General features: G+C 42.4%; 1 protein-coding gene across 6 annotated transcripts in view; it reads right to left on the reverse strand.

Moving 5' to 3' along the window:
* Positions 1-5,647: 5,647 nt before the first annotated feature.
* The window catches only part of LOC110523047 (ubiquitin-protein ligase E3A), a 36,636-nt gene continuing 21,087 nt past the window's right edge, over positions 5,648-21,196 (reverse strand). For all 6 annotated transcript variants that reach the window (XM_036978988.2, XM_036978991.2, XM_036978992.2 and 3 more), the window contains exons 12-14: positions 20,863-20,936; positions 16,960-17,103; positions 5,648-9,466 (exon numbers count right to left, since the gene is read on the reverse strand). In XM_036978988.2, coding sequence (XP_036834883.2) covers positions 9,346-9,466; positions 16,960-17,103; positions 20,863-20,936 — 339 coding nt within the window. In that variant the 3' untranslated portion in view covers positions 5,648-9,345. The remainder of the gene's footprint in view (positions 9,467-16,959; positions 17,104-20,862; positions 20,937-21,196) is intronic.

Consider the following 21,196-nt stretch of genomic DNA (forward strand, 5'->3'; position numbering starts at 1 on the left):
TATACAGGGGGTACCGGTACAGAGTCAATGTGGAGGCTACATACAGGGGGTACCGGTACAGAGTCAATGTGGAGGCTATATACAGGGGGGTACCGGTACAGAGTCAGTGTGGAGGCTATATACGGGGTATTACGGTACAGAGTCAATGTGGAGGCTATATACAGGGGGTAGCGGTACAGAGTCAATGTGGAGGCTATATACAGGGGGTACCGGTACAGAGTCAATGTGGAGGCTATATACGGGGTATTACGGTACAGAGTCAATGTGGAGGCTATATACAGGGGGTACCGGTACAGAGTCAATGTGGAGGCTATATACGGGGTATTACGGTACAGAGTCAATGTGGAGGCTATATACGGGGTATTACGGTACAGAGTCAATGTGGAGGCTATATACAGGGGGTACCGGTACAGAGTCAATGTGGAGGCTATATACAGGGGGTACCGGTACAGAGTCAATGTGGAGGCTATATACAGGGTATTACGGTACAGAGTCAATGTGGAGGCTATATACAGGCTGTTATGGTACAGAGTCAATGTGGAGGCTATATACAGGGTATTACGGTACAGAGTCAATGTGGAGGCTATATACAGGGTATTACGGTACAGAGTCAATGTGGAGGCAATATACAGGGTATTACGGTACAGAGTCAATGTGGAGGCTATATACAGGGGGTACCAATACAGAGTCAATGTGGAGGCTATATACAGGGTATTACGGTACAGAGTCAATGTGGAGGCTATATACAGGGTATTACGGTACAGAGTCAATGTGGAGGCTATATACAGGGTATTACGGTACAGAGTCAATGTGGAGGCTATATACAGGGTGTTACGGTACAGAGTCAATGTGGAGGCTATATACAGGGTATTACGGTACAGAGTCAATGTGGAGGCTATATACAGGGTATTACGGTACAGAGTCAATGTGGAGGCTATATACAGGGGGTACCGGTACAGAGTCAATGTGGAGGCTATATACAGGGTATTACGGTACAGAGTCAATGTGGAGGCTATATACAGGGTATTACGGTACAGAGTCAATGTGGAGGCTATATACAGGGGGTACCGGTACAGAGTCAATGTGGAGGCTATATACAGGGTATTGAAGGTAGAGTTATTAAAGTGACTATGCATAGATGAAAACAAAGAGTAGCAGTGATGTAAAAGGGGGGGTGCAGTGCAAATAGTCTGGGAATGCAAATGCAAATTTGATTAGGTGATCAGGAGTCTTATGGCTTGGAGGTAGAAGCTGTTTAGAAGTCTCTTGGACCTAGACTTGGTGCTCCGGTACCGCTTGCCGTGACGTAGCAGAGAGAACAGTCTATGATTAGGGTGGCTGGAGTCTTTGACAATTTTTTGGGCTTTCCTCTGACACTGCCTGGTATAGAGGTCCTGGATGGATCGCAAGCTTGGCCCCAGTGATGTACTGAGCCGTTCACACTACCCTCTGAAGTGCCTTGTGGTCGGAGGCCGAGCAGTTGCCATACCAGGCAGTGATGCAACCAGTGGCTCTCGATGGTGCAGCTGTGGAACCTTTTGAGGATCTGAGGACACATGCCAAATCTTTTCAGTCTCATGAGGGGGAATAGGTTTTGTCGTGCCCTCTTCACGACTGTCTTGGTGTGCTTGAACCATGTTAGTGATGTGGACACCAAGGAACTTGAAGCTCAGGAAAAGGGTCTGAGCTGGACCCAAGGAAAGAAACAATAAGCATCCAAAACACCCCTAAGCTAGACTAGCCTATTTCAACAACAGCTAACTAACCAAAAATACAGTGGGTGGTCCACCCAGTTCTAACTAGTGTTTTTAACAAAGTTTACCTACGGGTAGTGTATGCCCATGGGCGACTTGTATTGGTTCCCCCTTTTCCCACCAGCAACAAACACCATAACCAAAAACAATACTCACAGGTGAGGACAAAGTGATATGGAGGTGCTCAAACAAAAGATAGCTCAATACATAAAGAGCGATAGAGAGACATAGTAGGAGAGGGTGAAACGGCGCGATCTACAGACATATGGCATTTACAGAGAGATTGAGCTCTAGAGCAAACAACTGACAGGGTTTTTAAACCAAGGGAAAGGAACTGTGATTGGGTAGGAAACAGGAGGAGGTGTGTCTTCTGATTGATGATTGATTGGTGAGTGATGATTTTCACCTGTGAGGGGAGAAGGAGAGAAAAGAACACAGGATACAAACACACAGGACAACTGTATCCGTAACACTAGCAAATTATTGATTTCATGAACCTTGTTTCTTAAGCTACATATATTAACGTGGGCTATTTTGAGCACTTGTCTTCTGAGATGCTTACTTGCTTTCATTGCTTTACAGGGAAGCTTAGCAGCAGTAGATGTGCTTATGTTCTTTATGTTAGTGCAGGGTGAGCTGTTCACAGTGGACCTACTCCCAGGGAACATCAGCTTAGTGCTAACAGTATAAATCTGGTTCATAGACACATGTTTACTGCATACAATAGCTGTAGGATCAGCAGAGGCATTCAGAGCAGGTAGAGGGACATACATTAGGTTACATTGTGTCTACTGACACCCCTGGTATCGTGTACATTTACTGAAGCATTATGATGACTCAGGGACACAATGGTAGGGATTAGCTGAGCTGGGCTTGGGTCATTGATAAGTCACTGTCTCAACGCAGTCTGATAATGCTGTGAAAGGATCCAGGAACCCAAATTATTTGGGTGGTTCCCATCCTCCTTATAAAATGTGTTTTGTTTGCAAAAAGTATTGAAATTGTCAACAAAAGTTACATCCATCGAGCTGCAATAATCACGTAGCCAGTTGTGAGGAGAAAGAATCCTGCTAAAGCGTTCAATGTCCCGATTCAGAGATGGCACAGGGCCAGATATGATGGGTCTTTATTAGTGTCGAGCAGAGAGTCAATAAGCTCTTTAAAATCCAGTTTCAACTTTTCCAAACTGCCCTTCATAATGTCATTAAGACCCACATGGACTAGGATAGAATTGATGTCCTGACGTTGTACATTCAGGAGCAGTGTAGTGATGTCATTTACTCGAGCTCTGGGAAAAGACATCGTTCCTGGTACAAAAACAGTCACATTTCTTACCATGGAGCTGTCCAGAATCACGGCTGGCGAGAAGGACGAGGAAATCCGCCCACTCCCACGCTTCTCAGGATTCGGAGAACCCTTTATGGACGGGTGAGAGGCAGGATAGCTTGAGCATGTTGCTCGCGGCACCTGTGGCAGGCCTCTGACAGATGGGGAAGCCCCGCTCGATTCAGAGCAGGGGCGGAAGGTTGTCGATGTCGACTTCGAAGTAGTAGGCACTGCGACCGCAGACACAGGCACCCCCAGCGACGAAGATACAGGAAGATCAGGCTCCAGGACAGCAAAACTATTTGTTGTTTGTATCCTCTCCAGGGCTCTTGTTGGGAGTGTGGACTGCTTTGGGGTAGGTCGTTGTCTTCGGCTTCCACGGCTCGTGACCATCGTTGATTGTCTTGCTACTCTTGCTGTGTTCCTTCAACTACGAAATCAGATGGGGGAGCCCCGGGCAACACCGACCAGTCGGATAACGACAAACGACAAGGCGGAGATGCATCCAACAAGCGCTAACGCCATCCAACCACCAGCGTAGAAAAGGTCAACATTCCACTCTGCGTTTTCCCCAGTTTCTTACGTAGGCTGGCTACCTGCTTGATCAAGGAAGACACCTTGAGCCTATAATCCTCGGCAAGTAAACAATTGCTGCATTGGAACTCTGAGTGATCCAGTTTGTCCTGAAACAGTGCGTAGTAGATACAGATCCTACAGTGCTGGAACCGTTCATTTAACTCTCCAGACAAAGCTCCATTGGAAAACTCATCTGGTACCAACTTCGTTAGCTTGATGGCTAACAGCTTAGCATCTCTGTCAAGCAGGATTGCGGGATTCCCTGTCAAGCAAGATTGCAGGATTCCCTGTCAAGCAGGATTGCGGGATTCCCTGTCAAGCAGGATTGAGGGACAAGAAATAGCTGTCCTAGCTGTCAAAAGCTAACCGTGTTTTTGCGGAATCCTCGCATTAACAAGTTCTGTATTCGTTCTGTATTCGTATTTAATTAAATCAAACATAACAAACCGAGTGTTTTCCAGCATACAATGTTCAGCTGCGCACTCTGATGACATGTGCTGTTTAACAGCAGATACAGAGGAAGAGAAGGTAGAGAGGGAGTGAAATGTCCTCCGTAATTTCAGCATAGCCTGAAATTAACTCAAAGTTCTTGACCGCAGATTGGCAGTTCAGGTATAGAAAACACACACATAGTTGAGAAACCGTTTCGGCAACGAGACCACCACTGACATGACCACCGCTTAAACTTGCCGCTCAGAAACCAGGGGAGACTGAAGAGCACAACCTCTCTGTACTAATTGGTGATTGTCTAGGAGAGGAGAAACCACTCCCTCTCCAATACAGCCACCGATTACCAAAACAAGTCAAAAATTCCCCTGTCCCTTGATCCTGGTTGATGTGTCAACAATCATCAGCAAGTTATGAGCCGTCAGCAGTTCACACACCAACTAGGCTACAGGGAAGAGAGTCAACAGTTCACACACCAACTAGGCTAAAGGGAAGACAGTCAGCAGTTCACACACCAACTAGGCTACAGGGAAGACAGTCAGCAGTTCACACACCAACTAGGCTACAGGGAAGACAGTCAGCAGTTCAAGTAGATGGCCCTAGCTAGCAAAAAGACTACTAGACCACAGACGAAGGCAAAAAATAAATGTATCACTCCTGGAGATATCAGGAGTCCTCTAACTATAGAAGGAAATGCAACACAACAATATCATAATACATGGAGTGTCTCGGATTTACGTACAGGATAATCCACAATGCTCTGAGACCAGGTTGGTCCTCAGGAAGTGTTCTTACCAGTCAGCGCCATGCAGAAAGCTAGCTATTGGCTGAGGATACTTCAGGCTGAGGAGTGCTATTTGCTACACATCTACAGCAGCTGGAAGGAGACACGCCACATGTTAGTGGTTGGGATTTATAAAACATTACAACTGTGCAGTTGAAACTACACTTAGTATACAAAACATTAAACACAACAGCTGCTCTTTCCAGCTGAATGCTATGACCCCCTTATTGATGTAACTTGTTAAATCCACTTCAATCCGTGTAGATGAAGGGGAGGAGACCGGTTATAGAAGGATTTTTAAGTCTTGAGACAAATGAGTTATTGCTTGTGTATGTGTACCATTCAGAGGGTGAATGGGCAAGACAAAGACTTAAGTGCCTTTGGAGAGGGTATGGTAGTAGGTGCCAAGCGCACCGGTTTATGTCAACCACCCAAAGGACATCAGCCAACTTGACACAACTGTCGGAAGCAATCGGAGTTAACATGCCAGCATCCCTGTGGGACACTCTTCCGACACTTTATAGAGTCCACGCCCTGACAAATCGAGGCTGTTCTGAGGGCAAAGGGAAGCGTGGAACTCAATATTAGGAAGGTGTTCCTAGTGCTTGGTATACTCAGTGTATAATTCATAGAAGGGGAATTAAAGTGAAGCATTTTGTCATAAGAATGTCAGTGAAGATGGAGTTGAATGTTAATGTGATGAGAATGACAGTGTAGAGTTAATACGATGACAGTGTCCACAGATACGATTACACCGAGACAGGGTTAAAAATGTATTATTTTATTTTGCATTATGTTGACACATCAAGTGTTTAATTAAAATGTATGTACTTTCCTTAATTTCCATTATATCAAAATAAACCAGGCAGCAAACAACTAAATACAATCGCATTCAGAAAGTATTCACAGCCGTTGGACTTAATCCACATTTTGTCTTACAGCCCGAATTGAAAATGGATGAAAGAGATTCTTCACCATGAGGCCAATGGTGACTTTAAAACAGTTACAGAGTTGAATGGCTGTGATAGGAGATAACTGTGGATGGATCAACAGCATAACCTAAATGACAGAGTGAAAAGAAGGAAGCCTGTACGGAATAAAAAATATTCCAAAACATGGATCATGTTTGCAACAAGGCACTAAAAGTAAAACTGCAAAAAATGTGGCAAAGAAATTAACTTTATACCCTGAATAAAAAGTGTTATGTTTGGGGCAAATTCAACACATCACTAAGTAAGTACTAATCTTCATATAATCAATATGTGTTATGCATAGTGGCGGTTGCATCATGTTATGGGTATGCTTGTCATCAGGAAGGACTAGAGAAAACCTGGTTCAGTCTACTTTCCAACAGACACTGGGAGACAAATTGACCTTTCAGCAGGAGAATAACCGAAAACACAAGGCCAAATGTATACTGGAGTTGCTTACCAAGATGACATTGAAGGTTCCTGAGTAACCTAGTTACAGTTTTGACTTAAAATCTGCTTGAAAATCTACGGCAAGACGTCCAAGTGGCTGTCTAGCAATTATCAACAACCAATTGACAGAACTTTAACAATTTTTTAAAGAATGTGCAAATATTGTACGAGCCAGGTGTGCAAATCTCTTACAGACTTATTCAGAAACGGGATTCTGACATGTATTGATTTAGGGGTGTGAATACTGATGTAAATTGCATCGATTTTCTGTAATATATTTGATAAAATTGTGGGGTATTGTATGTAAAAGGGTGGGGAAAAAATAATTCATATTGAATCTATTTTGAATTCAGGCAGTAAAACAACATGGGGAATGAATCCTTTATGAATGAACTTTCCTGCCAAGACTGTTGTACACATCACAGGATATCAAACCATTAAACCCTTCCCGCCAAGACTGTTGTACACATCACAGGATATCAAACCATTAAACCGTTCCTGCCAAGACTGTTGTACACATCACAGGATATCAAACCATTAAACCCTTCCTGCCAAGACTGTTGTACACATCACAGGATATCAAACCAAAATGTTCTGCATGGCTTGGCAGGCTTTCAGGTGTATAGCATAATGAAAACCAAACCACAGTCACACCAAATCAAACACCAACGAACCAAAAAATAGTTCGGAGAATAACACACTGTTCTGAGCATTGATGTGGCACATCAATTCAGTGGTATTATTATAAAACACTTTTCTCCAAGTCAATATTTCACATTATATGGGTCAGATTAACTGTGAAGTCAGATTAGGGTTGCAGAATTCTGCTAACGTTCCCAGGTTTTCCAAAACTCCTGGTTGGAAGATTCTGGATTTCCTCTTTATTCCCTCCCGATTCTGGGACTCTTCCAACCGGGATTTCTGAAAAACCGAGGGATTTCTGGAAAACCAAGGGATTTCTGGAAAACCAAGGGATTTCTGGAAAACCAAGGGATTTCTGGAAAACCAAGGGATTTCTGGAAAACCAAGGGATTTCTGAAAAACCGAGGGATTTCTGGAAAACCAAGGGATTTCTGGAAAGCCCAGGGATTTCTGGAAAAACAAGGGATTTCTGGAAAACCAAGGGATTTCTGGAAAACCAAGGGATTTCTGGAAAACCGAGGGATTTCTGAAAAACCGAGGGATTTCTGAAAAACCGAGGGATTTCTGAAAAACCGAGGGATTTCTGAAAAACCGAGGGATTTCTGAAAAACCGAGGGATTTCTGGAAAACCAAGGGATTTCTGGAAAACCAAGGGATTTCTGGAAAACCGAGGGATTTCTGAAAAACCGAGGGATTTCTGAAAAACCGAGGGATTTCTGAAAAACCGAGGGATTTCTGGAAAACCGAGGGATTTCTGGAAAACCAAGGGATTTCTGGAAAACCAAGGGATTTCTGGAAAACCAAGGGATTTCTGGAAAACCAAGGGATTTCTGGAAAACCAAGGGATTTCTGGAAAACCAAGGGATTTCTGGAAAAACAAGGGATTTCTGGAAAACCGAGGGATTTCTGAAAAACCGAGGGATTTCTGAAAAACCAAGGGATTTCTGGAAAACCAAGCGATTTCTGGAAAACCAAGGGATTTCTGGAAAACCAAGGGATTTCTGGAAAACCAAGGGATTTCTGGAAAACCAAGGGATTTCTGGAAAACCAAGGGATTTCTGGAAAACCAAGGGATTTCTGGAAAACCAAGGGATTTCTGAAAAACCGAGGGATTTCTGGAAAACAAGGGATTTCTGGAAAAACAAGGGATTTATAGAAAACCAAGGGATTTCTGAAAAACCAAGGGATTTCTGGAAAACCAAGGGATTTCTGGGTAAAGCATTTCCCCCCTCATTTTTTTTTGCAACTGTAAGTGAGAGTACAGCTATCAAAGAACTAACATGACCTGACAATTCACTGGAGCTTTTGTAAAGCTAATTACTTCCTTTGTGTCTGTAACCATGCATTAAAATAAAATACAAAAAAACTGAAAGCACTCCGTCAGGGCTAAGAGAGCGTTCTGTCTGGCATACAAAATGAACATTGCAAAAAAACATACACGTATTGAACAGCAAGCTATTCAACACATTAGAAAGAGTGCAGAGGAACCGCAGCAAAAAGTAGCAGGGAGATTTGCCAAAGAGGCAGCAGGTACAGACGACGATGCAACGCCATCATACACAAGGCGCCCCAAATGGCACCCTATTCCCTATGTAGGGGCCCTTGGTGAAAAGTAGTGCACTATGTAGGGAATAGGGTCCCACTTGCATAGCTTACAGCAGAGCAGGAACACTGTGTTGGTGTACTGGTTAGAATAGTCCTGTGCCTTACGCGACACCACGCTAACACGTCATATGAACACCCCCCCTTCAAGTACAGTGAAAAAGTATTTCACGGTACTTGTGCACGTGACAATAAAACTTGAAACAAAGCATTATAGAGGTCTATGAGCAGCTATAAAACACCTGGAAGGCATTATAATGCATTATGCATAGCTCATAAATGTACTTTTCAATGCATTATGAAGAGGGTATTATATTAGGAAGTGTTACCGACAACACTGCTGGCATTAAAGAATATCATAAACTAACAAAATGTCCTAAAATGGCAGTATACAGTAATGTATATACCATTCACTAACATTCAGAAGGTCTAGTTAAGTGCACTTTCACAACAATCAATGATAACCTGCTTCTTCTTAAAAGTTTTTACACATCAAATAAACCCAGCGAGCTCCAGTAAGAATTATAACTGATTTCAACAGCTTGAATAACCTAGAATGTAAGGAGAGGTTCTACGTATATTAAATGGATCTGAGGGGGGCTAGATCGAATGTCTGCTAAATTGAGTATATTTGCTGTTCAGGCACACAGTCTCTGGAGCACTTCCTTGTCGTAATGCCACATTCATTTCAACTGTTGCATCATTGTATAATTCCTTCCTTCCTCCATTACAAAACATAAAACCATTGAACTGAAGCCAGGAAGTTTTTGTTTTGGCAGAGTTTTTGCTTGTTTCACAGCATTCCAAATCCTTTGGCATAAGTGATGGCTTTGAGAAGTCTCTCCTTCAGTTTCTCCTTTGAATCGTATTCAGGGAGCAGCAAAGCATTAAAACACGTGTGAGAAGTAGGTAACCTGACGATGACAGAGAGAGGGACAGAGAGAGAGAGAGGGACAGAGAGAGAGAGGGACAGAGAGAGAGGGACAGAGAGAGAGAGGGACAGAGAGAGAGAGGGACAGAGAGAGAGAGGGACAGAGAGAGAGAGAGAGGGGTATAGAGCAACAGAAGTTACAGATCTATCCAAGTAATCTGGGAGGACCCAATGAAACAGGTCAGGTATAAGATATGATTCTGCGTCCAAAATGACACCCTATTGCAGGGTTCCCCAACTGGCGGCCCGCGGGCTGAATTTGGCCCCAGGGTGCTTTTATTTGGGCCCCTCAAACTTTTCTGAGCAGAAAATAAAGAAATACTTCTAACATTTTCATTGTTGGACATAAAAGATTGTAAAAACACCAGGAAATAGGCTGATTTTAATTTAACACATCTGTATTCCAAGTTTTCCCACGCATAATAGAGAGACATATACAAATGTAAGCGTGGTTTGAAAGAATTAGGTTTTAGTGGTCTTCTTGCAGTGAATGTGCAGACTACAAATTACTTGCAATTATTTTCCAGGCCCGACCATCCGCACAAGAAAAAAAAATGGTCCCCTGCTGAATCTAGTCGATGATCCCTGCTCTAATCTAGTTGATCCCTGCCCTAGTTGTTCTAATCAAGTCGATGATCCCTGCTCTAGTTGTTCTAATCTAGTTGATCCCTGCCCTAGTTGTTCTAATCAAGTAGATGATCCCTGCTCTAGTAGATGATCCCTGCTCTAGTTGTTCTAATCTAGTTGATCCCTGCCCTAGTTGTTCTAATCTAGTAGATGATCCCTGCTCTAGTTGTTCTAATCTAGTTGATCCCTGCCCTAGTTGTTCTAATCTAGTAGATGATCCCTGCTCTACTTGTTCTAATCTAGTAGTTGATTCCTGCTCTAGATGTTCTAATCTAGCAGATGATCCTGTTCTAGATGTTCTAATCTAGATGATCCCTGCTCTAATTGTTCTAATCTAGTTGATACCTGCCCTAGTTGTTCTAATCAAGTAGATGATCCCTGCTCTAGTAGATGATCCCTGCTCTAGTTGTTCTAATCTAGTTGATCCCTGCCCTAGTTGTTCTAATCTAGTAGATGATCCCTGCTCTACTTGTTCTAATCTAGTAGATGATCCCTGCTCTAGTAGTTGATCCCTGCTCTAGTTGTTCTAATCTAGTAGTTGATCCCTGCTCTACTTGTTCTAATCTAGTAGATGATCCCTGCTCTAGTAGTTGATCCCTGCTCTAGTTGTTCTAATCTAGTAGTTGATCCCTGCTCTACTTGTTCTAATCTAGTAGTTGATCCCTGCTCTAATTGTTCTAATCTAGTATATGATCTCTGCTATAGTTGTTCTAATCTATTAGACGATCCCTACTCTAGTTCTAATCTAGTAGATGATCCCTACTCTAGTTGTTCTAATGTAGTTGTTGATCCCTACTCTAGTTGTTCCAATCTATTAGATGATCCCTACCCTAGTTGTTCTAATCTAGTAGACGATCCCTACCCTAGTTGTTCTAATCTAGTAGATGATCCCTACCCTAATTGTTCTAATCTAGTAGATGATCCCTGCTCTAGTTGTTCTAATCTAGTAGATGATCCCTACCCTAGTTGTTCTAATCTAGTAGATGATCTCTGCTCTAGTTGTTCTAATCTAGTTGTTGATACCTGCTCTAATCTAGTAGATGATCCCTGCTCTAATTGTTCTAATCTAGTTGATACCTGCCCTAGTTGTTCTAATCAAGTAGATGATCCCTGCTCTAGTAGTTGATCCCTGCCCTAGTTGTTCTAATCTAGTAGATGATCCCTGCTCTACTTGTTCTAATCTAGTAGTTGATTCCTGCTCTAGATGTTCTAATCTAGCAGATGATCCTGTTCTAGATGTTCTAATCTAGATGATCCCTGCTCTAATTGTTCTAATCTAGTTGATACCTGCCCTAGTTGTTCTAATCAAGTAGATGATCCCTGCTCTAGTAGATGATCCCTGCTCTAGTTGTTCTAATCTAGTTGATCCCTGCCCTAGTTGTTCTAATCTAGTAGATGATCCCTGCTCTACTTGTTCTAATCTAGTAGATGATCCCTGCTCTAGTAGTTGATCCCTGCTCTAGTTGTTCTAATCTAGTAGTTGATCCCTGCTCTACTTGTTCTAATCTAGTAGTTGATCCCTGCTCTACTTGTTCTAATCTAGTAGATGATCCCTGCTCTAGTAGTTGATCCCTGCTCTAGTTGTTCTAATCTAGTAGTTGATCCCTGCTCTACTTGTTCTAATCTAGTAGTTGATCCCTGCTCTAATTGTTCTAATCTAGTATATGATCTCTGCTATAGTTGTTCTAATCTATTAGACGATCCCTACTCTAGTTCTAATCTAGTAGATGATCCCTACTCTAGTTGTTCTAATGTAGTTGTTGATCCCTACTCTAGTTGTTCCAATCTATTAGATGATCCCTACCCTAGTTGTTCTAATCTAGTAGACGATCCCTACCCTAGTTGTTCTAATCTAGTAGATGATCCCTACCCTAATTGTTCTAATCTAGTAGATGATCCCTGCTCTAGTTGTTCTAATCTAGTAGATGATCCCTACCCTAGTTGTTCTAATCTAGTAGATGATCTCTGCTCTAGTTGTTCTAATCTAGTTGTTGATACCTGCTCTAATCTAGTAGATGATCCCTGCTCTAATTGTTCTAATCTAGTTGATACCTGCCCTAGTTGTTCTAATCAAGTAGATGATCCCTGCTCTAGTAGATGATCCCTGCTCTAGTTGTTCTAATCTAGTTGATCCCTGCCCTAGTTGTTCTAATCTAGTAGATGATCCCTGCTCTACTTGTTCTAATCTAGTAGTTGATTCCTGCTCTAGATGTTCTAATCTAGCAGATGATCCTGTTCTAGATGTTCTAATCTAGTAGATGATCCCTGCTCTAATTGTTCTAATCTAGTAGATGATCCCTGCTCTAGTAGTTGATCCCTGCTCTAGATGTTCTAATCTAGTAGATGATCCCTGTTCTAGTTGTTCTAATCTAGTAGATGATCCCTACTCTAGTTGTTCTAATCTAGTAGATGATCCCTGCTCTAGTAGTTGATCCCTGCTCTAGTTGTTCTAATCTAGTAGATGATCCCTGCTCTACTTGTTCTAATCTAGTAGATGATCCCTGCTCTAGTAGTTGATCCCTGCTCTAGTTGTTCTAATCTAGTAGTTGATCCCTGCTCTACTTGTTCTAATCTAGTAGTTGATCCCTGCTCTAATTGTTCTAATCTAGTATATGATCTCTGCTATAGTTGTTCTAATCTATTAGACGATCCCTACTCTAGTTCTAATCTAGTAGATGATCCCTACTCTAGTTGTTCTAATGTAGTTGTTGATCCCTACTCTAGTTGTTCCAATCTATTAGATGATCCCTACCCTAGTTGTTCTAATCTAGTAGACGATCCCTACCCTAGTTGTTCTAATCTAGTAGATGATCCCTACCCTAATTGTTCTAATCTAGTAGATGATCCCTGCTCTAGTTGTTCTAATCTAGTAGATGATCCCTACCCTAGTTGTTCTAATCTAGTAGATGATCTCTGCTCTAGTTGTTCTAATCTAGTTGTTGATACCTGCTCTAATCTAGTAGATGATCCCTGCTCTAATTGTTCTAATCTAGTTGATACCTGCCCTAGTTGTTCTAATCAAGTAGATGATCCCTGCTCTAGTAGATGATCCCTGCTCTAGTTGTTCTAATCTAGTTGATCCCTGCCCTAGTTGTTCTAATCTAGTAGATGATCCCTGCTCTACTTGTTCTAATCTAGTAGTTGATTCCTGCTCTAGATGTTCTAATCTAGCAGATGATCCTGTTCTAGATGTTCTAATCTAGTAGATGATCCCTGCTCTAATTGTTCTAATCTAGTAGATGATCCCTGCTCTAGTAGTTGATCCCTGCTCTAGATGTTCTAATCTAGTAGATGATCCCTGTTCTAGTTGTTCTAATCTAGTAGATGATCCCTACTCTAGTTGTTCTAATCTAGTAGATGATCCCTGCTCTAGTAGTTGATCCCTGCTCTAGTTGTTCTAATCTAGTAGATGATCCCTGCTCTACTTGTTCTAATCTAGTAGATGATCCCTGCTCTAGTAGTTGATCCCTGCTCTAGTTGTTCTAATCTAGTAGTTGATCCCTGCTCTACTTGTTCTAATCTAGTAGTTGATCCCTGCTCTAATTGTTCTAATCTAGTATATGATCTCTGCTATAGTTGTTCTAATCTATTAGACGATCCCTACTCTAGTTCTAATCTAGTAGATGATCCCTACTCTAGTTGTTCTAATGTAGTTGTTGATCCCTACTCTAGTTGTTCCAATCTATTAGATGATCCCTACCCTAGTTGTTCTAATCTAGTAGACGATCCCTACCCTAGTTGTTCTAATCTAGTAGATGATCCCTACCCTAATTGTTCTAATCTAGTAGATGATCCCTGCTCTAGTTGTTCTAATCTAGTAGATGATCCCTACCCTAGTTGTTCTAATCTAGTAGATGATCTCTGCTCTAGTTGTTCTAATCTAGTTGTTGATACCTGCTCTAATCTAGTAGATGATCCCTGCTGTAGTTGTTCTAATCTACAGTGCATTCGGAAAGTATTCAAACCCCTTTACTTTTTCCACATTTTGTTACGTTACCGCCTTATTCTAAAATGTATTAAATAAAAAAACAATCTACACACAGTACCCAATACTGACAGTGAAAACAGGTTAATATTTTTTTCAAATTTATAAATGATAAAAAACAGAAATACCTTATTTACATAAGTATTCAGACCCTTTGCTATGAGACTCGAAATTGAGCTCAGATGCATCCTGTTTTCATTAATCATGCTTGAGATGTTTGTACAACTTGATTTGAGTCCACATGTGGTAAATTCAACTGACTGGACATGATTTGGAAAGGCACACATCTGTCTGTATTAGGTCCCGCAGTTGACAGTGCATGTCAGAGCAAAAACCAAGACAAGATGTCGAATTAATTAATTGTCCGTAGAGCTCCAAAACAGGTTTGTGCCGAGAGACAGATCTGGGGAAAACATTTCTGCTGCATTTAAAGTCCCCAAGAACACAGTGGCCTCCATCATTCTTAAAGGGAAGAAGTTTGGAACCACCAAGACTCGTTCTAGAGTTGGCCACCTGGCCAAACTGAGCAATCGGGGGAGAAGGGCCTTGTTCAGGGAGGTGACCAAGAACCCAATGGTCAACCTGACAGAGCTCCAGAGTTCCTCTGTGGAGATGGGAGAACATTCCAGAAGGACAACCATCTCTGCAGTACTCCACCAATCAGGCCTTTTTGGTAGAATGGCCAGACGGAAGCCACTCCTCAGTAAAAGGCACATGACAGCCCACTTGGAGTTTGCCAAAAGGCACCTAAAGACTCTCAGACAATGAAAAACAAGATTCTCTGGTCTGATGAAACCAATATTGAACTCTTTGGCCTGAATGCCAAGCATTATTTCTGGAGTAAACCTGGTACAATTCCAACGGTGAAGCATGGTGGTGGTAGCATCATGCTGTGGGGATGTTTTTCAGCAGCAGGGACTGGGAGACTAGTCAGGATTGAGGGAAAGATTAACAGAGCAAAGTACAGAGAGATCCTTGATGAAAAACTAGCCCAGGAAGTCACCTGGGAAGATTCACCTTCCAACAGGACAACAACCCTAAGCACAATACCAAGAGAAGGCAGGAGTGGCTTTGGGACAAGTCTCTGAATGTCCTTGAGTGGCCCAGCCAGAACTTGAACCCGATCGAACTCATCTCTCTGGAGAGACCTGAAAAAAGCTGTGCAGCGACGCTCCCCATCCAACCTGACAGAGCTTGGGAGGATCTGCAGAGAAAAATGGGAGAAACTCCCCAAATACAGATGTGCCAAGCTTGTAGCGTCATTCCCAAGAAGACTCCAGGCTGAAATCACTGCCAAAGGTTCTTCAACAAAGCACAGAGTAAAGAGTCTGAATATTCATGGTAATGTGATCCGTTTGTTTTATTTGTGTGTGCAGCCGTCTTCATCGACCTGGCCAAGGCTTTCGACTGTCAATCACCGTATTCTTATCGGCAGACTCTATAGCTTTGGTTTCTCTAATGACTGCCTCGCCTGGTTCACCAACTACTTTGCAGACAGAGTTCAGTGTGTCAAATAGGAGGGCATGTGGTCCGGACCTCTGTGGCAGTCTATGTGGGTACCACAGGGTTCAATTCTCGGGCCGACTCTTTTCTCTGTATATATCAATGATGTCGCTCTTGCTGCGGGCGATTCCCTGATCCACCTCTACACAGACGACACCATTCTGTATACTTCTGGCCCTTCCTTGGACACTGTGCTAACTACCCTCCAAACGAGCTTCAATGCCATAAAACACTCCTTCCGTGGCCTCCAACTGCTCTTAACTGCTCTCTACTCAGCAAACTGGATGCAGTCTATCACAGTGCAATCCGTTTTGTTACCAAATCAGCTTATACCACCCACCACTCACTGCGACCTGTATGCTCTAGTCGGCTGGCCCTCGCTACATATTCGTCGCCAGACCCACTGGCTCCAGGTCATCTATAAGTCTTTGCTAGGTAAAGCTCCGCCTTATCTCAGCTCACTGGTAACGATAACAACACCCAACCGTAGCATGCGCTCCAGCAGGTATATCTCACTGATCATCCCCAAAGCCAACACCTCATTTGGCCGCCTTTCCTTCCAGTTCTCTGCTGCCAGTGACTGGAACGAATTGCAAAAATCGCTGAAGTTGGAGACTTATCTCCCTCACCAACTTTAAACATCAACTATCTGAGCAGCTAACCGATCACTGCAGCTATACATAGTCTATCGGTAAACCCAATCTACCTACCTCATCCCCATACTGTTTTTATTTATTTACTTTTCTGCTCTTTTGCACACCAGTATCTCTACTTGCACATCATCATCTGCTCATTTATCACTCCAGTGTTAATCTGCTAAATTGTAATTATTCACTCCTATGGCCTATTATTCACCTACCTCCTCATGCCTTTTGCACACAATGTATATAGACTTTCTTTTTTTTCTACTGTGTCATTGACTTGTTTTTTTGTGTTATTGGCTTGTTTATTGTTTACTCCAAGTGTAACTCTGTGTTGTTGTCTGTGTCACACTGCTTTGCTTTATCTTGGCCAGGTCGCAGTTGCAAATGAGAACTTGTTCTCAACTAGCCTACCTGGTTAAATAAAGGTGAAAAAAAAAATGCGAAAAATTTTTTTTTTAATAAAAGTGAAAAAAATTATAAAACCTGTTTTTGCTTTGTCATTGTATACTACATTTTAGAATAAAGCTGAAACGAAACAAAATGTGGAAAAAGGGGTATAAATACTTTCGAATACACTGTATGGATTAGGCATAAAGTCTGAGCTATGTCCCAAATGGCATAATAAACACCCGTTTGGGTCAAAAGCAGGACTCTGGTCAGTAGTCGTGCACCATATAGGGACCATGATGTCATTTGGCACCCAAGGCCTGGTCTCACCTGTCTGTGTCGGGGCCGTTCTTGGCGATGATCATCTTTAACTTGCCCAGGCCTCCTACGGGTGCTCTGTCAGTCCCCGTAGTAAACTGGAGGAACAGTCTCTTATCCTCCTCACCAAACGAATGCACCGTCTCCCAGAAGTCTCTATGAGTGAGAAATAAAGGAAAACAATTAAAAATGTTTTTTGTTGGTCTGGGTGTATATGGAATCTGTATTCCACGTTTTCCTAATAAAAACAGCAGTAGCTTCGGTATGTGACAAAGCACACACACACAAAAGTATGTGGACACCCCTTCAAATTAGTTTGAAAGAATGTCCACATACTTTTGACCATTTAGTGTGTGTGTAATAAGGCCCGAGAAGGTATATGCACGACGGGGCTGTTCTTATGCACAACGGGGCTGTTCTTATGCACAACGGGGCTGTTCTTACGCACGACGGGGCTGTTCTTACGCACGACGGGGCTGTTCTTACGCACGACGGGGCTGTTCTTACGCACGACGGGGCTGTTCTTACGCACGACGGGGCTGTTCTTACGCACGACGGGGCTGTTCTTACGCACGACGGGGCTGTTCTTACGCACGACGGGGCTGTTCTTACGCACGACGGGGCTGTTCTTACGCACGACGGGGCTGTTCTTACGCACGACGGGGCTGTTCTTACGCACGACGGGGCTGTTCTTACGCACGACGGGGCTGTTCTTACGCACGACGGGGCTGTTCTTACGCACAACGCAGCGTGGAGTCCTTAGCCGTGGTATATTGGCCATATACCACAAACCCCCAAGATGCCTTATTGCTATTATAAACTGGTTACCAACATAATTAGAGCGGTAAAAATACATGTTTTGGCATACCAGTGGAATTCGGTCTAATATACCATGGCTGATATACCATGGCTGATATACCATATATAGCGTATTAACGATACAGCATACAACAACATTCTAGACGATTCTGTGCTTTCAACTTTGTGGAAACAGTTTGGGAAAGGCCCTTTCCTGTTTCAGCATGACAATGCCCCAGTGCACAAAGTGAGATCCATACAGAAATGGTTTGTCGAGATCGGTGTGGAAGAACTTGACTGGCCTCCACAGAGCCCTGACCCCAACCCCATCGAACACCTTTGGGATGAATTGGAACGTCGACTGGCCTAATCACCAAACATCAGTGCCCGACCTCACTAATGCTCTTGTGGCTGAATGGAAGCAAGTCCCCGCAGCAATGTTCCAACATCTAGTGGAAAGCCTTCCCAGAAGAGTGGAGGCTGTTATAGCAGCAATGTTCCAACATCTAGTGGAAAGCCTTCCCAGAAGAGTGGAGGCTGTTATAGCAGCAATGTTCCAACATCTAGTGGAAAGCCTTCCCAGAAGAGTGGAGGCTGTTATAGCAGCAGAGGGGGAACCAACTCCTTATTAATGCCCATGATTTTGGAATGAGATGTTAGACAAGCAGATGTCCACATACTCTTGGTCATGTGGTGTATCTTGCTACATACACGGAACAAAAATATAAATGCAGCATGCAACAATTTCAAAGACTTTACAGAGTTGCAGCTCATATGAGGAAATGAGTCAATTGAAATAAATAAATTAGGCTCTATGGATTAGACATGACCGGGAATACAGATATGCATCTGTTGGTCACAGATACAGTGCCTTGCGAAAGTATTCGGCCCCCTTGAACTTTGCGACCTTTTGCCACATTTCAGGCTTCAAACGTAAAGATATAAAACTGTATTTTTTTTGTGAAGAATCAACAACAAGTGGGACACAATCATGAAGTGGAACGACATTTATTGGATATTTCAAACTTTTTTAACAAATCAAAAACTGAAAAATTGGGCGTGCAAAATTATTCAGCCCCTTTACTTTCAGTGCAGCAAACTCTCTCCAGAAGTTCAGTGAGGATCTCTGAATGATCCAATGCTGACCTAAATGACTAATGATGATAAATACAATCCACCTGTGTGTAATCAAGTCTCTGTATAAATGCACCTGCACTGTGATAGTCTCAGAGGTCCGTTAAAAGCGCAGAGAGCATCATGAAGAACAAGGAACACACCAGGCAGGTCCGAGATACTGTTGTGAAGACGTTTAAAGCCGGATTTGGATACAAAAAGATTTCCCAAGCTTTAAACATCCCAAGGAGCACTGTGCAAGCGATAATATTGAAATGGAAGGAGTATCAGACCACTGCAAATCTACCAAGACCTGGCCGTCCCTCTAAACTTTCAGCTCATACAAGGAGAAGACTGATCAGAGATGCAGCCAAGAGGCCCATGATCACTGCAGAGATCTACAGCTGAGGTGGGAGACTCTGTCCATAGGACAACAATCAGTCGTATAGTGCACAAATCTGGCCTTTATGGAAGAGTGGCAAGAAGAAAGCCATTTCTTAAAGATATCCATAAAAAGTGTTGTTTAAAGTTTGCCACAAGCCACCTGGGAGACACACCAAACATGTGGAAGAAGGTGCTCTGGTCAGATGAAACCAAAATTGAACTTTTTGGCAACAAAGCAAAACGTTATGTTTGGCGTAAAAGCAACACAGCTCATCACCCTGAACACACCATCCCCACTGTCAAACATGGTGGTGGCAGCATCATGGTTTGGGCCTGCTTTTCTTCAGCAGGGACAGGGAAGATGGTTAAAATTGATGGGAAGATGGATGGAGCCAAATACAGGACCATTCTGGAAGAAAACCTGATGGAGTCTGCAAAAGACCTGAGACTGGGACGGAGATTTGTCTTCCAACAAGACAATGATCCAAAACATAAAGCAAAATCTACAATGGAATGGTTCAAAAATAAACATATCCAGGTGTTAGAATGGCCAAGTCAAAGTCCAGACCTGAATCCAATCGAGAATCTGTGGAAAGAACTGAAAATTGCTGTTCACAAATGCTCTCCATCCAACCTCACTGAGCTCGAGCTGTTTTGCAAGGAGGAATGGGAAAAAATGTCAGTCTCTCGATGTGCAAAACTGATAGAGACATACCCCAAGCGACTTACAGCTGTAATCGCAGCAAAAGGTGGTGCTACAAAGTATTAACTTAAGAGGGCTGAATAATTTTGCACGCCCAATTTTTCAGTTTTTGATTTGTTAAAAAAGTTTGAAATATCCAATAAATGTCGTTCCACTTCATGATTGTGTCCCACTTGTTGATTCTTCACAAAAAAATACAGTTTTATATCTTTATGTTTGAAGCCTGAAATGTGGCAAAAGGTCGCAAAGTTCAAGGGGGCCGAATACTTTCGCAAGGCACTGTACCTTATAAAAAAAAAATATGTAAAAAAAGTAAATTAATTACTTTAAAAAAATCATACAATGTGATTTTCTGGATTTTTGTTTTAGATTCCGTCTCTCACAGCTGAAGTGTACCTATGATAAAAATTACAGACCTCTACATGCTTTTGTAACAGTACAAATTTAGACCGTCCCCTCGCCCATACCCGGGCGCGAACTAGGGACCTTCTGCACACATCAACAGTCACCCTCGAAGCATCGTTACCCATCGCGCCACAAAAGCCGCGGCCCTTGCAGAGCAAGTGACGTCACTGATTGAAACGCTATTTAGCGCCCACGCTAACTAAGCTAGCCGTTTCACATCCGTTACACTTTGTAAGTAGGAAAACCTGCAAAATTGGCAGTGTATCAAATACATGTTCTCCCCACTGTGTATGTATGTGTGTGTGTGTGTGTGTGTGTGTGTGTGTGTGTGTGTGTGTGTGTGTGTGTGTGTGTGTATATATATATATATATATATATATATATATATAAAATGAAAGTGATATATGCAGATCTATTATTCAAGAGAGTAATTGAAAGAGATCGTTGTATAAAAATATAGAAATCATTGTCACAACATGGTAATAAATTACATCAAAAACATATTTTTTTACTTAATAATGCGACAATCCTTGCTGTAGCCTCCGTCATACTCTGTCGTTTGTTCAAGGGCTTGAAAGTCTAAATTCTGAGGAGGTTGGAACACAAGAGACAGTTAGATCAAGCTACATCAGGTTGCATAGAAAACAATAGTGCAGCTATGGATTTAATTGTCATATTTTATTGACGATATACACAACATACTCTGTCAGAGTGGAAGAAAAATTCTAACATTTGTAAAAAAAAATATTAATAATAATTTAAAAAAAGACTAATATATCTTGATTAGATAAGTATCCAACACCCTAAGTTAATACATGTTAGAATCACCTTGGGCAGTGATTATAG

Source organism: Oncorhynchus mykiss, chromosome 5 (genome assembly GCF_057628025.1).
Source record: "Oncorhynchus mykiss isolate SJ-2025 chromosome 5, ASM5762802v1, whole genome shotgun sequence".
NCBI lineage: Eukaryota > Metazoa > Chordata > Actinopteri > Salmoniformes > Salmonidae > Oncorhynchus > Oncorhynchus mykiss.